At 37.8% G+C, this 24,033-nt stretch overlaps 1 protein-coding gene across 1 annotated transcript in view; it reads right to left on the reverse strand.

Annotated features, from left to right (window-relative positions):
- Positions 1-12,732, reverse strand: part of LOC109721307 (importin-4) — a 29,843-nt gene extending 17,111 nt beyond the window's left edge. The window contains exons 1-2 of the mRNA XM_020248849.1: positions 12,241-12,732; positions 11,094-11,226 (exon numbers count right to left, since the gene is read on the reverse strand). Of these exons, the coding sequence (XP_020104438.1) occupies positions 11,094-11,226; positions 12,241-12,515 (408 nt within the window). The 5' untranslated portion in view covers positions 12,516-12,732. The remainder of the gene's footprint in view (positions 1-11,093; positions 11,227-12,240) is intronic.

Below are 24,033 nucleotides of genomic sequence, written 5' to 3' on the forward strand. Positions count from 1 at the left end.
TGCGGTTCTATTTTGATTGTTCTACCCATTATATGCTTTCTAATCGAATCAATATATAGATTTTGAAAAAAATTATAAAAAAATAAAATTTTCTATAATTTTACCTGTTATAATTATATGCCTTTCTAATCGAATCAATATATAGATTTTGAAAAAAATTATAAAAAAATAAAATTTTCTATAATTTTACCTGTTATAATTTTTTAAATAAAAAAATAAAAATAAAAAAATTTCTAATTTGATACATATGATTCTTTTTTTTATTTTTCTAGAATAGATTTTATTTGAGTTGTCTATATGTTAGTAATTATAGATCATAATGCTACCTAAAAGAACAGAAGATTATGGTTAGCAATATGGACAAATGATTGAATGAAATAGATTTCATTGGAAGTACAATTACTGTAATATGGTCGGAATGGGCGGAAGTTTCACTCGCCTAAAAAAACATATCGCTAGGGATTTTTCTGAAGTATCGAACTGCCCTAAAGTCCCTCAGAAAATAAGACATGCAATGAAAATTGAATTAGAATCTTCAAAAATAGCAAAAAAGAAAGCAAGGGCCGATCGAGATGAACTAGATAAACGAGCGGGTGAATATCCCCCTACTGACCCATATGAAGGTATAGGTGATGAATTAGATACTGATACTAGAGCTACGATGGAAGCATCTGTACAAAAAAAATGGCAGCAAAATAAAGTCCAACGACATAGAGCACAATTTGGACGCTCTCAGTTTGATGCTGGTGGTGGGTCTGGGTTTGGCTCTGCACCATCTGGTTTAGCTCGAAGTGATTCTGTTAGCCGCATGTTCGATAGATTAAAAAAAGGACGAAAAGGAAAAAGTAGAAGGCATCCAAATATTATAGATACAGACCCAATGGCATTTCCTGACCCAGATGCTCAACAGCAGCGCATAGATAGTATGCTAAAAAAAGATAAAGAAAAGCAAAATTGGTCGAGCAATAGCAAAAATTTTTCACTTCAGTCATATTCCTTCCCATGCAGCAAGTACTCCATATTATAGATCAATGATCGCTACTATACAAAATGAGGGTCCAGGAGTTAAACCCCCAACACCGTATGAGATTTCTGGCAAATACCTTGACGCGGAGGTCAATGATATTCATGCATGGGTAAAAAACTTCAAACAACAGAGGGAGATGTATGGTGTTACCTTGATGTGTGATAGTTGGACAGGACCGACAAAAATGAACATTATAAATTTTTTAATTTATTGTAATGGTAGGGTGGTCTTCGACAAATCAGTTGATGCGACCGGTCGATTTGAAGATGCTGATTATATATATGCATTATTGGAACAAGTTTTAGGTGAGATTTGTGAGAAATGCGTGGTACAAGTTGTATCAGACAATAGTGCAAATTTCAAAAAAGCTGGCAAACTATTTAATGCAAAGGCATCCACATTTATTTTGGACTTCTTGTGCAGTGCATTGCATCAACCTAATGATGTCTGACTTCGGTGAGATAAATCGGGTTAAAAAATTTGTAGATACTGCACAACGTGTATCTAAGTATTTGTATAATCATCTTTGGGTCCATGCTTTAATGATGNTGAAATTCACAGGACGAGAACTCGTACGTCCTGGTATTACACGATTTGCAACAAATTTTATTGCTCTAAACAGTATCCTTCAAAATAAAAATGGATTAAAGTCCATGTTTGCATCAGATGAATGGCAAACATCTCGTTATGCCTCCACGGCTGATGGAAAATCGATTGAGCAAATAATTATGTCTGCCAAGTTTTGGGATTATGTGAAAGAGATTGTTGATATTGTGGAGCCGCTATATGTGGTCCTCCGTTTAGTGGATTAAGAAAAAAATACCTCAAATGGGACATGTCTATTATAAACTGAGGATGGCTAAAGATAATATTAAAAAAATTAATTCGCTACGGTGTCCAACTTTTCTAACAGTTATTGACAAACGTTGGGACGTCCAGATAAGCCGGGATCTACACCTAGCAGGTAAGTTATAAATTATAACAAAGCTATTTATTACTGATTGTTCATTAGTAGTCTTGTATTGTTAATGGAGTGATTTCTTTATTAATGATAGGTTATTATCTTAATCCGTCATACCATCATCGTTATAATAAAGATAGGTTATTATCTTAATCCGTCATACAATCATCGTTATAATCTTAGATTTGATGATGAACTATTGAAGGCATTATGAAACGTTATCAATAGATTGGAGAGGGATCCAACACATGCTGCTCTTGCCATAAGTGAGGTATGATATTTTTTCAATGTATTATTAATTTGCTAGATGTTAATATACTGATTTCTGATTATTATACTATCATAATAAAGGGAAAAATATTTCGTGAATCGTCTGGAACTTTTGGTGAAGCGGGTGCAATTAACAGAAGACACAATACCGATCCCAATAAGTAACTCCATAATTTGGACAGTTTATAGCTGACGATAAATCTTATTTGATATATTTTTAACTTTTAATTGTACAGCTGAGTGGTGGCTACAATATGGTGGATCAGCAAAGCATTTAAAAAAGATTGTTGTGCATGCATTATCTCAAACGACAACTTCTAGTGGATGTGAACGCCACTGAAGCACGTTCGCACTGATTCATACCAAAGTGCGTAACCAATTAGCGTACACTCGATTAGAGAAGCTAGTTTATGTCCACTATAATATGAGACTCCGTTTAAGATGCATGCAAGAAGAGTATGATAAGGAAAAGGAATTAAAAACTTATGATCCCTTAGATGCAAGTTTTATAAATGATGAATCAAACCCCATACTTGATTGGTTACAAGATAGAGACAATCAAGAGGACCCATTACTCGATGAGCCTGGAGATCCACCACAACCATTCAGAATAATTGCTGATGAAGCAGGAATTAGTGATGTTGAAAGATGGGCTGACGAGAACATAGGAAGGTCTCAAGGTAATGTACAAGAACAAACAGCTTTAGACGAAGAATCCCAAAATCCTGCACATGACTCTGATGCAGAATTCGAACGTCTTATGCAAGGACCTCGATATGGTCATTCACGTCATACTCAGAGTCAATCTGGAAAGAAGTCAATCTGGAAAGGAGAAAACGTCTTATACCGCAAAGAGGCCTTCAACGACAGTCCGAAGTGGTAAGAGTAAAGAAAGTATGACATCGAAGGATCTATTAGATGCAGCTGATGCACTCCCACAAGATGATGATAGTGATACATCGACACCAGCAGATTCTGGATTACCAGTCTAAAGATGAATGTAGTGATGATGATGATACCACTGATAGCAGTAAGGATGGTGGCGACTTCATTCCACCAACACAACAGAAGAGTGGGGGTGGCCGTGGTCTTATATTTACTGAAAAGCAAAACTTCACACATGCCACTCAAGATGCTAATCATGGATCTTGACCATGTCAAACATCCGGAGTGGTATATGACCGTCGAAAAGATAAGAGGTCCTCACAACAAGATTATGGGGAGATGAGAGAAGGTTTGGAGGCAATATCAACTAGACATCCACGAAGGGATGATACTTTACACACACAGTTTGATTAATACTTCAACATCATCGCATCCCTCATATCGACATGGCCTATATGGAGGGATATTTGATTATGATTCATCAATTTATGGCACTCAGAGTGAATCCCAATCCATCCCATTACATAGTGAAAGCTCATACGGCGAATCTTCGTCCACTCATGCATATCCACATTATGGTTCTTCTATTCCATACAATCCATATCCTTATGATGCTTCAGTCTATATGCCACAGATGACTGTTGTCCATTATATCCACGATCCAGTGGCATATGCAGGTTATCTCCGACAATACAATGACATATATCGGGAATATATGACTTTCTCACAAAATCAGCAATACTTATATCAACATTGTCATATAAATCTTGTATCTGCAACTGACAGTATGCCATATGATCAAGCACGACAATCTATGTGAAATTAAGCAGTTATCCTTTATGTAAAGATGTAAATTTAAATAATTATTATACTTGTGAATTTTATTATTGTATTTTAATTTCTATTTTACATCAAGTATAGTTGTACTTTACTTACAAAAAACTTACATGCATGTTAATTGATGAGTATAATAAGGTATATATAGCAAATATTCATAATTATTTATTTAAATCTTTCAAAATAACATTATAAGAGTTTATTGGAATAAAAAAAAACTGAAATAGATTCGTGCCAAAGCGTGCCAATAGGAGGTCGTGCGTATCTATCGGCACGCAAGCGTGCTACGTGTCGGCACGCAAGCGTGCCCGTGCCGTACAATGCCAGGGATGTAACGGCACGCCCCCGTGCCACGGCACTTTAAACCTTGGTTTAGGGGTAGTCTAGAGGTTTTTAGAGTATCATTATTCATAGAGCACTACTTATACACCCTCTACGCTCATAACCTTTTTGTCTCTATATTAATTTATTTGTTATGTCAATTTTTTAAAAAAATAATTAGAACTCTAATATGGTTGTATCAATCTATTTGTTATGTCAATTTTTTAAAAAATTAATTAGAACTCTAATATGGTTGTATCAATCTTTGGATCCAACGATAAGAGATGCAATAATTCACAAGCTAGCATTGTACATATAACATAAATAATTAGTTTAGACGTTTAGAGTTTAAATTTTTGGTAGGGCTTTTCAGTTTTCTAAAAGACTGCTGATGCGCAAACAATTATACCTACATGTGCTAGCTTGTTTTCAACAGCACTTTAGGACCATGAGAGGTCATGAAAGCATTATTTTTTTTCCAAACCAAATTAATTACAAGATGTCTTATTTATGATGTTAGCTCATCAGCAATATTTTATAATTATTTAAAAAATACTAATAATTAAAAGAGAATTGATGAAATGATCTTTTACTAGGAACTATTCTGTGTAACATGTGTTGCTATGATATGTAACATGTGTTGCTATGATATGTTAATTTATATAATATAAATCACTCTGTATGTGATTTATCATCTTATTAGTAAATTAGTAACTCGCAAGGCGGGTAATAGCATTGTGGGGGTGTTGGTAGCAGAACTCATTTTCAACTATTTAAATAATAACGAGGTGTCAGGCGACCTTTGTGTGCCTCGGGATTGCATTTCCCTTTCTTTGTGGTAGCCTACGTGGCACTAAAATTAATGTAACATGCCATCCCTCTTTATTTTTTATTATTATTATTATTATTATTATTATTATTATTATTATTTGAAGATGCTAGCAACTAGCAACTTGACGCGCTTGTTAGCTATATAACTAATTCATGACTACAGGAGCTCCTTACATAAATATACAATTAAAAATATCACCTACAATTTTATATTGGCCTGATCTTCTAGTAAAATTCCAAATGGCCAACCTACTAGAGGCATTTTATTTTAGACCAAACCAAATACAAACCAAAATTCAAAAGAGTCTTCAGCAATGGGTGTGTTAGTCTATTGGACTCAATTTACTAACTCACACCCTTTAATTTTTTTTAAATAATTATAATATAAAATTATTTATTTATTTATTAAATAGTTTGTAACTATAATAATAAAATGTAAGGCTCTAACGGGTTTTATGTACTGTTGTTTTGTGATACCGCAGCGGCTCCCTTGGCAGGACAATTGAAAATAGCAGAAACGGTGAAGCCTTCTATCCGTGCTCCGTCCATAGATCTAAAGCCTGTCGCAGCCGCCATCACCAATAAAGTGGCAACTTTCGCTTAAATAATGCAACTTTCGCTTAAACAGTAGAACTTTAGCTCAAGAATGCAAGTTTCGCCCAAACATTGCAACTTTCACTGAAAAAGTGCAATTTACGTCGCAAATACTGCAATTTTTGCCTCAAATAGTGCAATTTTTGCCTCAAATAGCGCAATTTTTGTCTTAAACAGTGCAACTTTCACTCAAAACTGTTAATTTTTTTTTCAAACAATACAACTTTTGCTTAAAAAGTGCAACTTTCGCTCAAAGAATGCAATTTTCACCCAAACAATGCAACTTTCGCTCGAAGAGTACAATTTTCATCTCAAACAGTGCAATTTTTCAAAGATTATAATTTTCGTCTTACACAGAGCAACTTTCATTTCAACAGTGCAACTTCATCTTCTTTTCTTTCTCCTCTGGTTTTTAATCTTTTCTGTAGCAGCGACAACACAGAAAAAAATAAAATTATTTTTCTTTATTTTTTAAATTCTTTCTTTTGTTTTTTCCTTCCCACTCTATGTCATTTTTCGCTAGGGGTGGAAACGAGCCGAGCTCGAGCGAGCTTACCTCAGCTCAAGCTTGGCTTGAAATTAATTTCGAGCCTAAATTTAGGCTCAAGCTTGGCTTGAAATTAATTCGAGCCGAGCTCGAGCGAGCCTAACTTCGAGTCGAACGAGCTCGAGCCCTAAACGAGCTGCTTGAAATTCTTAACATCATGCAATCTATACTTTAATTTTTATAAAATATTATCTAAAATTTGATATAAAAAATATCTAATAATTTAACATATAAAATAAATGCATGAAATACGATATTATAATACTAAAAAAATTAGAAAAAACGACTCTGCGAGGAAGTGAAAAAGAGAGAAAGAGAGCAATTAGAGTAAGATTTTGCTGGTTTGGTTTTGTGGGCCCAATAATCTAAATTCTATATACATATAATTAAAATACATAATATATATTATTTTATATAATTAAAATATATATTATATATAATTATATATATATAGAGTTTGGCTACTATATATACTTTTATGAGTATAAATCTCTTTATACTCATAAGTTTTCGACCGTTAGATCTATTCTTTTAACCATTTTCATCCGTTAAATCATACTATTCAATGAACCACCCACTCAATCTTAGGGGACCACTATCAATCTAATCGCACATCCAACGGCTGAAAATTTATAAGTATAAAGGGATTTATACTTATAAGAGTATAGTAGCCGAAGCATATATATATAGAATTAGGCTACTATACTATTAATAGCACAAGCCGCTTGCTATTAGGTTTTCGACCCTTGGATGAAAGGATGTGCGGTTAGGATGATAGTAGCCCCCTAGGGTTGAGTGGGTAGCTAGTTGAATATTATGATCTAACGGATGAAAATGGCTAAAGGGATAGATCTAACAGCAGAAAACTCGATAGCACCAAATGCTTAGTACTATCGATAGTATAATAGCCGGACTTTATATATATATATAGACAAATCTAACGGCAAACAACTCAATAGTACAAAGCGCTTAGTACTATAGATAGTATAGAATCTATAGATAGTATAGTAGCCGGACTTTATATATATAAAGAGAGAGAGAGAGAGCCTGACTACTATATTATCGATAGTACTAAATGCTTGGTGCTATTGAATTTTGTGCCGTTAGATCATATTATTCAACTAACCACCCACTCAACCCTAGAGGATCACTGTCATTCTAACTACACATTCCTTCATCCAAAGGTCGAAAACCTAATAGCAAGTGGTTGGTACTATTAATAATATAGTAGACTATATATATATATATGTATGTATATATATATATATATATATATGTATGTATATATATATATATGTATGTATATATATATATATATGTATGTATATATATATATATGTATATATATATTTCGAGCTTTTCGAGCTTAATTCGAGCGAGCCGAGTAATACTCAAGCTCCGCTTGAAATTACTTTCGAGCCTAAATTTAGGCTCAAGCTTGCTTGAAATTAATTCGAGCCGAGCTCGAGCGAGCCGAATATCAAGCCGAACACAAGTCGAACACGAGCTGGCTCGCTCATTTGCTAGCCCTATTTTTCGCTATCGCATCCTCTCCCTCGCCCTTTGCCGCAGCCATAGCCCTCACCCACGCCTCCGCCCGATGCGCTCTCTCGTCATTCTTAAATCCTTTAGTATCCTCATCGCCGTCGCCATCGCCATCCGCAACCATGCGCTCTGCCACAAGCTCACCTCTGCGATCTATACCATATTCGAGCCAGCGTCGTCAAAGGTGCGGGTGAGGTAAGAGAGTGGAGCGTGGCGTTGATGTAGAGGCGGTGGAGAAAGGGGAGGACAAAGGAGAGAAAGCGGGAGAAGGAGAGAAAGAAGCGGCGAGGGAGATGAGCCGGAGTGGAAGGAGAAAAACGAATGGGCAAAAAAAAGAAGAGAGCGTAGCATCGATATGGGGGCGGTGGAGGAGGAAAAGGGAGAGAAAGCAAGAGGAGGGGAAGAAATGGCGACAACGAAGACGAACCGAAGCAGAAGAAAAACGAACGAGCGAAAAAAAGGAGAGAGAAAAGAGGAAAAAGATATTTTGGTCAATTTACTAAAAATTTGGGTCAAATCTGCAAAACCTAAAATAGTGGCCTACTTTTGCAAAATCTCAAAACTTGTTGACATTTTAATGCAAATTGGCCTTAAATTTATTTAAGTTAATTTTTATTATAAATGAAGAATTTTAAGCATAGCACCTAAAAGATATCTACCTAAATTCATAGTACTATCTTGTGATGATGGATCAATCGGAGAGAAAGCAGTATCGAATGATGTGTGACAAAGAAAAATAAACAATTACAAGCCACGAAGCAATCACAAAATGTTAAAGAATGTGAAACAACCATTGTTCTCCAAAAGATTAAGCTATCAAAGAATAGCGTTTTTATATTTAACCTCATGTTTGGGTGCAAAACATTTTGATTGGCCCAAATCATGAGTGAAGCTTGGCAGAGCTTGAAGTCAAAACCTCCTGCTCTGATACCACGTTAAAGAATATATCTTAAACTACTAGAGAACAATGTTTTTTATATTTTATATTCAACACTTTCCCCTCATGTTCGGTCTCAAGACTTATTGATAGGCTCAAGGCGTGAACTTTATTAAATGGGAGGAATTTAAATAATGCAAGAAGCCTAGTAGGACTTGAACTCAGGACCTCCTGCTTTGATACCATGTTAAATTATATGATATTCTACTCCAAAAGCTTAAGCTACTAGAGAACGGCAGGTTTTATACTGCATATTCAACACTCCCCCTCATGTCTGGACTCGAAACTTTTTGACAGGCCTAAGACGCAAACTTAATTAATTAGAAGGAAATTAGATAACGCTAGGAGTTTAGCGAGACACGAACTCAGGAGTTCCTGCTCTAATACTATATTTAATTATATGAAACAAACATTTTTCTCTAAAAGTTTAATCTACTAGAGAACGATGTTTTTATTTTTATTTTTTTTATTCAACACTCCCCTCACGTCCAGGGTCAAGATTTTTGATAGGCCCAAAACATAGACTTGAATTAAATAAGAGAAAATTAAATGGGACCAGGGACCTGGTGGGATTTGAATTCAAGATCTCCTACTCCGATACCATGTTAAATGTAGAAAAACAACTGTTGTTCTCCAAAAGCTTAAGCTATCGCATAACATTGTTTTTATATTTTTTATATTCAACACAAAATCAACAGCTTCAAGGTATGGAGCAACAACAAAAATCAACAAATTCATCCCTCACAAGTTTTTATAGCATAGATGATGAAGGAATTTAACATTTTCTTAGGGAATTTTTAATCAAAAGATGGTGCCTCATCATCAGCATCAGAAATACGACGACAAGTCAATTTAAATAAATCTCAGTTGGCTAACAATAGGTTCGAAATATGTTGATCCAACTACTCCACTGACTATATCGATCAACAAATAGAATTCCAAATTCCTCCGCACAAACCAGCTAATGCCACGGTCAAACGTTTCTTCATTGTTGCCGCCTCTGGTCGGTTCTCAATCATCGCCTCTACCAATTGTGCCTCCGTTGACATCTTTAATGATCACTCCTCTGCTGTTGTCACCACCCATATCAGTTTCATTACTTTATCCATCATCAGGCATTTCAAAGACGTTACTGCTATCGGTTACTCCTATTTCTATTATATAAGAAGTAATTATTCTACGTCTTTTCCATCTTCTCTCAAGCAACAGTCCATTTGTATGACGTCATATAAGAATATTATATCTCCAGAGATTTTTTATAAGGCTCATTTATTGGAGGACATTGATGTGATATCACTAATGATTGAGTCGACTGCAAAAACAAAATTACTTAGACTTCAACATCAACGGTTGGTCTATATTGGATCATACCTTGACGAAAAGACGTGTTTCAAGGGGCAGGGATTGCTACGATAATTCCAAATCCCAAAACAACCCAGATATGAAATATTTTCATTATTAGATTAGGATTAGTTATCAAAAAAGAGACCCACCTCTTCTGTAAACAATGGTCAATTTTATTAATAAAGAAGTGATTTTTTTACGGCTTCTAGCTTAGGCTAAGTTAGAAGAAAAGGTCCCACTTTCCCATGAACCGGAGAGGTGTTCGATAGAGACTTTAAATCTATCAATTGGTTCAAAACTACGGTTGGGAGTAGGAGATCCTAACAGATTATCTTAAATAAACTAAGTAAAATGACAAAACATATCACTATGATAATTTTTTTACTCATGCTTTGCCATATCACCTCCACAACCCATCACAAAAAATAGAATATCTAATTTGGTACTCATACTATGTCACTCCACGTTAAACTATACTACCCAAGGCACAAATACAAAGATGGTAGTTCAATATCTAAAAGTATCAAAAAATTATTGGAATAATAGTTAGTCTCTCGATATAATAAGGCCATAGAAGCTGAGAATTATGTAATAAGTATTATAAATTTTAGTATATAAGATTTGTAAGTTAGTCCAACATTTTTAGGTTATGCTAAAGTTAAAATTGTTAGTGTCACTCTTCAAGTTGTTTCTTTAGAGTTAGTTATATTTGGAATTATAGATATTAAATCTATGTCATATGTTTAAATTTATGTTATATGTTCTTCGTAAATTATCTCTTTTTTTGTAGAATTTAGCAAATATACAACTAAAAGCTGAGCTCTACAGCAGCTGCTCTAGTTCAACAGAACTTAGAAAACAGTTCTAACAGTTACTTATGGTGAGCTTATAGCTAAATTTTATCATATGTCAATTTGGTCAAGCAAAATAGAACAAATATGAAATATGGTGCATGGTTACATGCATTAGGTCCAAAACAAATAGATATACTTACTTCTCTATGGCCTTCCTCTGAACTTTGACTGCATTGGAATAGGAAAGGTAACAAATCAGGCCACTCTCCAGCAGGGACAGCATATTTGGCAATAACGCTTACAACATTTGCGCTAGCTCGCCTCACAAGTGGACTACAGAAACACCAGAAATAGATTAAAGGACTGAACAGTGAAAGAGACAAGTGATACTAGCCTGAAACATTAAAAAAAAAAAAAAGCCCCAAAACGCAAAGTGGATATCAGCCACACTTTCAATTAAAATGCATCATAATATGGTTCAAACGCATTAACAATTCAAGTTGGAAGCAAAATTAACACATAAGAAGATCTTTTAGCAAAGGGAGAAAGTCTTCATTAATCATCAAAATGAAGAAGTTGATGACAAACACATGTCAAAAAAACATCACCTGCCATTATTCAAAGGGCATAGCCTGAGTAAGCAGCTCCAATGCAACGCATGCGCTCAATTAATGTCAGGAAGTTATCAATCTAACTCGAATCAATCAATTTGAGATACACGAGTTCAAATCCCACCAGGATCCTAGCCTCATGTTTCTTCTCATTTAATTCAATCTTAAGTTCAAAGTCATGAGTTCTTATCCCACCAACCTGCTAACCTCATCTAATCTGCTTCCATTCAATTCAAATTCATGTATCAGGCCTATCAAAAAGTGCTTAGCTTTTAGAGAAAAAACGGTTAATTCACACGATATGACGGCAGAAGATCCCAAGTTCAAATCCCGATAAGCTTCTAGTATCATCTAATTGAGTAATTCTATTGTTACAAACAATTTCTACAACGTTTTACCAATTCGCACATGTGGCCATATTTGATTGGTAAGAAGGCATCAATCGCAAAGCAGTGGTTCCGATCTACAAGGCCAATAATGAAATCCAACTGTTAAATTTCAGAGTTCACATTCCCATCCGATTTCTTCCCATTTAATTCAAGTTCACATCTTGAACCCATCGAAGGAGAGTTATCTCTCTACAGAGAACGAGAAAAAGGGTATCGGAACAGAAGGCCGTGAGTTTTAATTCGGACAGGACAGACTCCTAGTCTTGTCTAATAATTTCCTAGCATCAAAAACAGTGTCAGAAGAAGAAGAAGAAGCAACAGCGACGGCTGTCGGGAGAGGAGACGACCTGTGGTCGAGGGTGATGCTTTCGATGAGGGCGGACTTGACGGAGTGCTTGAGGTTAGGGGGGAGCTTGGCCCAGTGGCCGGTGATCTTCTTGCGGAGGAGGACGGCGGCGAGCTGGCGGACGTTGGGGGTTTTGGCGGTGCGGAGGTGGTGGACCAGCGCAGGCACCACCTGCGGGTCCTTCGCCAGCCGCCGTATCTGCTCCTCCGCCTGCCGCCGCGCGTCGTTGTCCGGCATCAAGAACTGGATCAGCAGCAGCTCCAGCGACTGCGCCATTCTTTCTCCTTCCCGCCCCAAAATGCTCGCCCTGAAAAACCCTTTTCTAGTACTCCCTCCCTCCCACGGCGGCGGCGCGGGCGGGTTGTGACTTGTGAGGGCACGCTATTTGTATATACTCCCTCCCTCTTACGGCGGAGTCGGGGTGTGTTTTTCCCCAGTAGGAGGAGGGCGCACTCTTACCAAACACGGGTTTTCTTTGCTGGCTTAGAATTTTTTTGCCGGCTTAGGGTTTTAAGAAAATTTTAATTACAGTCGGACTACGAGACATACTAGTACTAGTTAAGAATTCACGCAATCCCGCAGATACAAAAAATTTTTTATAAATAATTTTTTTATTATTTTAATAATAATTAGTGCAGATACCTGCGCGTTGCGGCGGGCAACTATTGTTGAAGTAAAATAACAATTTTTATTTTTTTTCTCCCTTATTAAGCTACTGTTAAAAAAAGAAAAAATTCCATCCTTACCAACGGAATAGCACATTTTCACTTTGACCCCCAAGAGTTTAAAAAGTTGGACATCCTCCCTAATTTCACTCATTCTCACATTGAAAAAGTTGGACGTCCTCCCTAATTTCACTCATTCTTACATTATCATTCGGTGGTTTAAAAGTTACACCTAACTACTATGTGGTTTAAGACATTTTTAATTTTGCCACCCCTTAGCTTTTGAAAAATTTCTACTTTATAACCTTATTTGAAATAAATTTTTTTTGTAAAATAAAAACTGAATCATAGGAGAGCAAAGTGCAACCTTTTGAACCACGGAATAGTAAAATAAAAATGCACTATACCACAACGGGGCAATTAAAAGTTTACCCTAAAAGAAAACCATGCAAAGTTAGTGAAATGATTAAATTTTGTAAGAGAAGTTACATGTATGGAACACAACTTTTCTCCTCCCTACTTTTTCATCCATCAGTTAATTAAGAAAGAAACCCAATTGATCTCAAAACAACATAAAAAGCAAAAAACAAAGGAACAAAAAAACATAACATGTTGGAGCAACCCATTTTTTTAAACTATATAGATCAACAATATAATCCACTTATCTAGTCAATTAATTTCTAACAAAAGTGAAAAGCAATTTCTATAACCAAAAGTTTTCATTCTTCTATTGTAGAACAAATCATGACAACATGTCTATTCTATTCTTTTCTTCTTTAGGTATATCTTTTTAAAGTAAAAAAAACTTGGTGTAAGCTCAACAAAAATTCAAGAGACTTTAGATACACATATAAAACAAAAGTAAATAAATGAATAATTAACAAAAATGTTACCATAACTAATTTTCATATACTTATTGCAGGATAATGAAGAGTGAGAGACTCAAGTTTCACTCAACAAAGACATGAAGCTTACGTCACTAAAAATTGACTAAACTTATTCTGTAATGTCTTGTCTCTTGTAAGAGAAATTGAATATCCTGTCAATGAACCTACTCTTTGTTCTTGCATCAGAAAATTATGCTAGGAGCCCTTGAACTTTGCCCTGAGTATACTTAGCCACTCAAACTTTAGAAAACAGAGATGAAAAATTACATTAACTTCTAACCTTTTTCAGTTAAGCATCGAGCTCAAACTTTTTTTGAAATTATGCAATTACTCATAGTTCTTTGCAGGCATTTGATCCTGAAAAGTTTATATTTACTAATTCAAAAATGAATATTAGAAAGTATCTAAGATATTTAATTTATATAAAACAACCAACTATTGAGAAAGAATAATAAAAATTGGAGCTAAGGTTAAAGTTCATGTCGCTTGGAGACCAAATCAAAGGCATGGTCAACATAAGCAGTTATTTTATTTTTATGAACAAAAATATTGCGACTTTAAAAAAAAATTTAAGAAAAAATAAGCAAACTTCGATGCATTCATTGCCAGTTTCGTAATTGACGGGGGCCAAGGAACACAATCACACCTCCTCGATCTTTTTGCTACTGCTCCTCCTCTTTTGCCATAGTTTCCTTGCTCTTGATATCTTCTGTATCAAAAGCAAGTTCAAGATCGACGTCTTAAGCAACTCGAGTATTCATTGGCATTGTTCAATACTATGAAGATGTTCATCTCCACAACCTAAGAAAAAATAGGTACAGCTTAATTTTCTTAGTGAAATTTTGATAAGACTACTAAAATAATTGAAAATTAGCATATCACATAGTTCACATTCTTCAAATGTAGCCAGTAACATAGACAGCAAACCCACACTCAGATACACCTATACTCGGATACACCTATATCTACTATAATTTTTATTTAAGAACTTGAGAATATTCTATATACTCAGGTACCATGTGAGAGAAATATGCTCTCNAATATTACCATTACTAATTTTCATATACTTATTGCAGGATAATGAAGAGGGAGAGACTCAGTTTCACTCAATAAAGACATGAAGCTTACGTCACCAAAAATTGACTAAACTTATACTGTAATGTCATATTCTAAGAGAAATTGAATATCTTGTCAATGAACCTGCTATTCGTTCTTGCATTAGAAAATTATGCTAGGAGCCCTTGAACTTTGCCCTGAGTATACTTAGCCACTAAAACTTTAGAAAACAAAGGTGAAAAGTTACATTAACTTCTAACCATTTTCAGTTAAGCATCGAGTTCAAACTTTTCTTGAAATTATGCAATTACTCATAGTTCTTTGCAGGCATTTGATCTTGAAAAGTTTATATTTACTAATTCCAAAATGAATATTAGAAAGTATCAAGATATTTAATTTATATAAAGTAATAAAAATTGGAGCTAAGGTTAAAGTTCATGTCGCTTGGAGACCAAGCAGTTATTTTATTTTTATGAAGAAAAATATTGTGACTTTAAAAAAAAAATTAAGAAAAAATAAGCAAACTTTGATGCATTCAACATAAATTATCAATCGATCAAAAAAATCTTTAGGGTTCTGCACCCTTGCCTTGCCTTGCTAGTTTCGTAATTGACGGAAGCCAAGGAACACAATCACACCTCCTCTTCCTCTTTTGCCATAGTTCCCTTGCTCTTGATATCTTCTGTATCAAAAGCAAGTTCAAGACCGGCGTCTTAAGCAACTCGAGTATTCGCTGGCATTTTTCAATACTATGAAGATGTTCATCTCCACAACCCAAGGAAAAATAGGTACAACATAATTTTCTTAGTGAAATTTTGATAAGACTACTAAAATAATTGAAAATTAGCACATCACATAGTTCACATTCTTCAAATGTAGCCAGTAATATAGATAGCAAACCCACACTCAAATACACCTATACTCGGAGACACCTATATCTACTATAATTTTTATTTAAGAACTTAAGAATATTCTATATACTTAGGTACCATGTGAGAGAAAGAAGCTCTCTGCAAGTCAATTGGTAAGAAAGTAAAAAAAAAAAAAAAGATAAAAAATTATATTCTGCAGCTATCTATAACTATATCTAGTAACCCAGAAACAAAAATGACCCAACATAATCTGAAGCAGTTAAGCAGATTTCTGGATTATTTTCGATGTAAGTATTGTTTACAAAAGATGCTTCAAATATTAATCTCCCTATTCATTTTTGTATAGCTGATAAAATATTGTAGAATGTCAATGGTTTTGTACACGCACTACCATTTCTTCCATTACAATTACCATTTTTTCTCCAAAATAGAAGATGCTTTAATCCCAAAAGAGCTCAACATCATCTTACTCTGTACCGACACATAGAAATTGCAAATTAAAGTCACCACAACTACATGATCCAAAATAATCAAAGAGTGAATAAAATCTACTCTTTAAAGAGAGAGACAACCCTGAAACAAAGCAATTATGAAGAGCAAACAAAATAACCATTTGTTTATCGCAAATTAACATTCTTTTACTCTAATATGACGAATTGAGCGAAAGAGAACAATCATTTAATTTAACCCAAAAATAGCTCAACATCATCTTACTCAGTACGACCACATAGAGATTGCAAATTGAAGTCTTGAAAACTACTACGTGAATCAAAATCATCAAAGGATGAATAAAAATCTAATCTTTAAAAGAGAAAGATAAAGAAGCAACCGATCTCACGCGTCGGGGCAGTCGACGGTGCACCCGACGGAGACGCAGGTGCCAAGGATCTTCTTGACAGTGCCGGAGAGGTCCTTGCCCATGGATCGAGGGCGCATACCACGGGCGATCTTGACCACATCGTCGAGGGATATGTTGCCGTTGTGCGTGATGTTCTTCGTTTTCTTGCAATCGCGGTCGAGCTCCTAGTATAAGTTGGGCACCACCGCAAACTAAGCAAGAAAAAATAATATAATAAAAACAATAGAAGAAAAAAATAAAAAGAGCACGGGGAGGGGGAGGGGCGGGAAGAAAGAGCAAAAGGAAAAGATGAATGGCGAAGATATATAAGGGTAAATTGTGAGGGTTGAAAATTGATTCTGGTTCGAAGGGAGGAGCCGCCTCCTCTGGTACAACGGCGACGGCGACGGAGGAGAGGACTGTGGCGAGGCCGAGGCTTGGCGGAGTCGCTCAAAGCGGAACTCAGCGTCGCGGCGGTGAGATTGCTCATGATTGAGCTGTTCCTTCTGCGCCTCCTCATCACAACACACCTCGTGGTTCTTGCAGTTGTAGACATTCCGATGCCTCTAGAGCAAGATGTTGAGTCCCCCATGCCCTCCCATCTTCTCAATCTCACCTCCTGCGGATAGTGGGCAAACGGCCACTAGAAGAAAAGAGTAAATGCAACGGAAGGCAGAGAGGAGATGGAGAGACGTGGAGAGAGATGGGGAAGACGAAGGGGAGGTTCAGAAAGAGAACAGGGAAGATGAGGAGACAGTGGAAAAAGGAAAAATTTAAAAAAAAGTCAAAAAAAGGAAGATGTGACACGTTAGCTATACGTATTAGGAAATAATGTATAGGTATTAGATTAGCTAAATTAATTTAAATGAGAATATTTTAGTAGGTAAATTAATTTAAATAAAAATAATTTAAATTGATAAATGTGTGATATAAATTTTTATAAGAGTAACTAATTAATAATCATCTATGCATTAGTGTAGTAACTGTGCGTCGCTGCGTATAGATAAAGTTAAAGTAAATTTGATGTCTAGCTACCGTTTCAAAATTTTGCTATTATTTTAGAAAGCAAAATAGTCCAAACGAATTGGGTCCCAGCAAAAGTTTAAGTATACCAATCAACTGAAGCCAATTAATAACAAAATGCTTATAGCAAAAGAGAATGTCACGCCCCGAGACCCACCTATTTGGTCGGATTCGGGCACGCCAACAGACTGCCGAACGGACAGAGTCTCCCCTGTACGTTCGAGGCGTCGCAATCAATACAATACAAGAGGTTCCAACTAGGAACAGTATTCAACAAGCAATTGCATAAGGAAGTATCAAAAACATAAACAACTAAGTTATTACAAGTATTCGTCTCACTTGCAATTTAATATTACATTTTCCTTTACATATTCATCTTCCAAATACAATCGATTATTACAATTTCATTACAAGTTTGTTTCTTTGCCTTCCAAACCCCTAAGTTAGGCTAACTTAGGGTACCGCTATCTCTGGTCTCAGTGGTAGGGCGCTATCTACGGAGCTACGCCCTTTCCTCGCGCCGCCGCGCCGCTCGCGTGTGAACCTGTAACCCCCAAAACCACACGGGGTGTGAACTATATAAATATAGTTCCCAGTGGGTACAACCACCCAAGGGAAAAGTTCGACCCACCAGGTCCAAGGAGGCACTACAACATGTTAGTCCAACAATATACAACAGATATATATATTCCAATATTGAAATACATGTTATGCCTCACAATATGCAATATGAAAGTCATGCAACTATGCAACTATGTAGTTCACTAGTAGATCCATTGATACTACTTCAATCTTGCTATTCGTAGCTCATATCAACTAGCTCTAAGGTTCTACTACCTTAGTTCCACCGCTCAATCCAATTAGTATCTAAGGTCTCTACTGCCTTAGATCTTGCCATATCTCACTAGCCTTTAAGGTTTCCATTAACCTAATCAAGCTAACCACCCGACTCGGCCTCGAGTCAATCATCCGCGGACTACAGCCCACTGGCTGCATCTCTACCACAGCCTGGCTGCCATCACAGCTCACCGCACCTCTTGACTTAGCCATCTGGCGGCGAACTCATCGCACCTCACCCAACAATGGCTCAAGTCAATTCTGGCGGCATCATCCAATAAGCTAAATAGGCGAGGAGAACCACACATACCCATTTCAAGCTTATTCTCATGGCATTCCGGGCGAGGAGAACCACACATACCCGTTGAATCATTGACGAGCGAGGAGAACCACACATACCCGCAGTTCTGATTCTATTTGCCATCTCTTTTACCACAAGTCTCCACCGCTTCTTCTGCTACCACATCATTAGGGATTCTGGAATCCATTTCCACATCTCAGGTCATCTGCACCCTAAACTGTCGATCTATCTAGGCTCGACCCATAAACATCCTAGTGGCTGCTACCACTCCAGTCAACAACCTAGGTTCGACCACGCTAGGTTTTATGTCATCTCTACCTAGATTTTGACTCTAGGTTCACTCGTTCAACCTATGTTTACTAACACTAGGTTCGATGTCATTCAAATCCAACCTATGTTTAATAACACTATGGTCAATGCCACTCGATCTAGTATATAGATGTCCACATGCACATTTCAATTAACATAATCCTCTATATGTTAACTTGCATCCATGTAGCATTTCCACAACATGCTCATCATGCGTTCATCTAGCATTTTCCTCAATGTATCGACATACATATCTCAATGGTAGGTACTAAACATCAAGCATAATAAGATTCATGCATCTATATTATCTCATGCAACCTACCACTACACATGTATGCATCAATAGTAAACATTACTCTTAGACATAGAGGCGATCTAGTCGCTTCGATGAGCACAACCCACCTATTATTGCGTTCTGATTGTTCGTAGTTACTTACAATCGGCCTCCCGCGGCACCCGTATCCGGTTCAGCCCGATCTTGCAATTGCACACCAACTGTGCACCAAATCGCGCCCCGAAAATTATAGGTCTACAGCTAGCCGCCACGGTGCTCGGGATCCGCTCTCGTGATTTTTGGACGTTGCCTCGGCCCTCCAGGCGGAAACGAAGCCTAAACGTCTGTTTCTTTAATAACTTCGCGTAGGCTCGACGAATCGCCGAACCAACTTCGCCAACGCATTCGTATACCTAGCAATTAGATTTCTATAGGGTTAATTTAGATCAAACCCTAACATATAGCAAAACCACATTTTGGAGCCCTAGATGCCACAATTGCAAAATCCATCATTTAGTCTCTAGATTCATGCATTATCCAACTATTTAGCATCTTAGGAGTCATCTAAAATCAATTCTAGAGTTTATAAATCAAACCCTAGCTACTTGCTATTAAAGAGCATCAAGCTTACCTCTAGAAGCTTGCTCTTGGGCGAAGGAAGAAGATGAAGAGGAAGAAAATCCACCTTCTTGACTCCTTCTCCACCATCTTCTTCTCCTTGCTCCACTTTTAGAGAGAGAAGAGAAATCTAGAGAGAAGGAGGAGCTCCTCTCTCTAGCTCATGTGTGTGTGTGTGCGCGTTTGGGTTGAGAAAGGAAGAAGAAGGGTTAAAGCCCTTCTTCTAGAAGCAACCCCACCACTTTACAAGATTGCCCCTGCTCAAACTGGGCATTTTCGGGTCTCAGGGACCGGTCCTTGGCTAGAGAGACCGGACCCCGTAGGTTCAGAATTTCAGCATTTTCCAGACTTATCCAAATTTCAGCCTTTTTGCCGTTTCTTCTCCGTTTTCGCTCGTTTTTGCTCCGTGAGTCTCCGATTCGTCTCAAATCGCACCGAGACTCCCAATACATGTTTTCGAGCGTGTTTTCATCATCTTTTCATCCACGCTAATGCCGGATTTAGTCCATGGTCCAACATAGCATTTCGAGTTTCGTTTTCGCGCACGACGCGCACCGAAAGCACCCGAATGCACCCGAACTTCACCGGAACCATTCCAATGGCTCTCCAAACCAATATACACCGTAACTTCATAATTTTTGAAGTTCGGTACCTTACAGAGTAAATATGCCAATCTATTAAGCCGAATAGGAACAAAAAATTTATTTATACTATTTGGGAAGAGAAGAAAGTTTAGATAAAAAAATCCAATAAAAAATAATATTCCACAAATCAAAACAATCAAAGGCTTAAATTTTCTTATATAAGCTATGTATTTATTCCTCAAAAAAATAAAGATATTTTTATATCATTATATAAATAAATCTAATTTTGTCAACATCCTTACGTCAAATAACAAAAATAGTCATAAAAGAAGAAAAAAAATAAGCATATGAAAAGTTAAACAATATTTTTTTAAAAGAGACAGTAAATATAATACAAAATTTTACTAACCAATATGGTAAAAAATAAAAAGAAGTACATAAACAAACGATACCATTGCTGTTGCTTCTCCTCTTTCGCCGGAGTACTCGTCCACCCTGTAGCACACTAAATGTAAGGAAGTGAATTCTCGAAACTCGAGGATTAGACTTCGACCAGAATCGACTATTCGTCGAGTGAGTAGGCTTCGGAAGGTCCGAAGGTGTTTATAATGCATAAAGTGCATTAAGGAGAGGTCCGCGAGAGCACCAGTGCAAAACTTGCACTGGAGCAGAAATGCTCTCGGGGACCGGTCCCTAGCAGGGAGGGACCGGTCCCATCAGGCTGGGTTGTGGAGGTCTCTGATGAGACCGGTCCTTGGTGGGCAGGGACCGGTTCCCGAACGTTGGCCCGGCGAGACTTAGCCAAATTTGGCTAAGTCCCGAGAATGCAGCTCTCGGGAACCGGTCTCTCGGACAAGGACCGGTCTCCCGGGGACCGGTCTCTCAGGTAAGGACCGGTTCCCGAACGCGAAATCCCCTCTGCTCGAAGTGGCAGCCTTCGGGGACCGGTCTCCCCGAGCTGGGACCGGTCCCTCACTGCGAAAATGCCCAGAGAGGGCTGATTCTAAAGATGAAAAGTTGAGGGGGCTATTTGCAAAATGGCCTTTAATAGGGCTTGGGGACCCCTCTCTTTCCCTCAGTTGCTCTCTTCCCCTCTCTCTCTCACTATTCTCTCTCTCTAGGAAAGAAAAGAAAAGAAAGAGAAGAAGGAGAAGAAGGGAAAAAAGAAGAAGAAAGAGAAGGAGAAGACTAAGAAGAAGAGGAAAGTCATCTTCTCTCCCTCTCCCTCAAGCTTGGAGCTTAGGTTAGAGGTAAGCTTCCAACCCTTTAATGGAAATTCTAGGGTTTTGGGTTTTTATGGTTTAGAATTGGTTCAAATGGAACCTATTGGGAATGAATAGATGGTTCGAGCTCAAAATCGAAGCTCGCACCGTGGATTTCCCTCTCGTCGCCATTCTAGGGCACGGATTGGGATTTTGGGAAATATAGGGTTTTGATCGATCTTAATAGGTCGTAAACCAAATTGCTAGGTCTCGAAACGCGTCGGCGAAGACGGTTTGCCGATCCGACGAGCGGGTGCGGAGTTATCGCCGAATCGGGTACTCGAGGGCTCGCTTTGCCCCGAGGAGTTTAAGCGGCGTGCAAGAACCGCAACGTCGAGCTTTCTACTATCGCAGCATCGCCAAGAGGTGGGTGGTGTCCATCCCGAAGCAATCGGGCTCCCTCCTATGTCTTAGTACATTTTGACCCCGCATCTTGTATTATTGCATTATAGGATTATTATGCATCGCCTTTCCTTATGCCTTCCTTGATGATATTGTAGCATGTACTGGATACTGAATATAGAGGATTGGTGAGGATTGGGTCGAGTCTTGTGAATCCTATATTGTAGAGAAAATAATGAACAAAGAACGAGTGGCATCTAGTCGATAGTAAACAATGGACGAGTGGCATTTAGTTGATAGTAAGCAAAAGAACAAATGACACATATGTGAGTCATAGTGTATATGAAACCTATGAACTATATGATGATTGTGACCCTAGAGGACAGGGTATCCTCAAGCTTAGAGGATGGGATCATGCTCACGGTCTGTTTAAATCTTGTGATGGAAGCCCCACACAAGTAGTGCGCTCCGGATGTTGGTCACGCCAGGGATTGCCTATTTGGCCCCGCCAGACGGTCTCGGGTCCGTAGTGTGAGTTAATTCTCCCTACGTGTCGAGATGGCTAGTGAGCTGTAGGCGAGCCTCCGGGTAAGCCACGAGATTGATGGACAAGTAAATGAGGTAACAATCGAGTGAATAGCTTTATCTTTGGACATGATAACCGGGTAGCTGCTTACCTATTTCATTGTACATGCATCATATATTATGATTGGGCATAGTAGAGTAGCTTTACTTCTGTCATCTACCGCTTTCCTTATCTATTTATCTATCTATTGGTATATCTACTTGTGCCCGCTTGGACCTAGTGGGGAGATCGGCGGAGTCGGCGGCCGAACCCACTGGGAACTAAGGAAGTTAGTTCTCACCCCCATTTTACTACAGGTTCCAGTTCGGGTGTCCCCGGTGAGCGTGAGGATCGCGGTAAGGGCCCGGCGCTTTAGTAGCATTAGCTACCTCCCTTTTTGCACTAGCCGTCACCCTTTTATATTGAGAGTAGATGATGTATAGGGTGAGGTTCGAGTGATTGTATTTATATTTTGGATGAATGTAAAAGATGTAATTGAATGTATTAAGTCAAATGGATGTAATAGATAGCTCTTCTCTCTTTGTGTACTTGTATATGTTTCTATACTTGTATCTTGCTCTCGTTTGTCGCACTGGTGGTGCTTCTTGATCGTGTATTTATGAATTGAATTCCTGGGTAAATTCTCATACATGATCTGTTGGTTGCCTTGGGCGGACAGGGGAGGTCCTGTCCGTTCGGCGTCTGTTTGACGCGCCCGGGCCGGACCAAATTGGAGCGGTCACGGGGCGTGACACTAAACTTCAACAAATTGCGGGGTTTTAGTGAGAAAACCAACACCTGGTGTTGTTAGAAAGACTTTGGTAATGCAGAAGATGTATAGTGCGTTTCGGATGAGTTAGCGCGAAAATGAAAATTTTGAATTAATCTATACCTAAGCTTTTATAGCCTCGGGGTCCGGACCTTGATACTCTCTTTATTGTACCAAAGATCAAAGTCCAGACCTTGAAAGAGGATCCGGGCCTTACGTGCGAATTTCAGTTTGCAAGCTATAAGGTCCGGACCTTGAGGGGAGGATCCGGATTCTGACTGCGCAGAACACATATTTGGATATACGGGATTCGGACCTTACTAGAGAGTTCGGACCCTGCATAGTTTGGGACTGTTTCATGGGAAGTATGATTTCTCTCATTTTGAGGAACCTAAATGGATTTGTCACTTAGTAGTATAACCCACTTCACTTCCCCCTTCTCCTCTTATTTGACAGTGCAAGAGAAGAGAGAGAAGTGAGTTCCCTTCCTCTTTTCCTTGGGTTTTTTTTCTCCAAACCTTTCCTAATCCTTGGATTTCTCCTTATTTTCCTCTTTTCCTTGAGATTGGAGCTTTATTTAAGATTGGTAACC

Source organism: Ananas comosus, linkage group 15 (genome assembly GCF_001540865.1).
Source record: "Ananas comosus cultivar F153 linkage group 15, ASM154086v1, whole genome shotgun sequence".
NCBI classification, from domain to species: Eukaryota; Viridiplantae; Streptophyta; class Magnoliopsida; order Poales; family Bromeliaceae; genus Ananas; species Ananas comosus.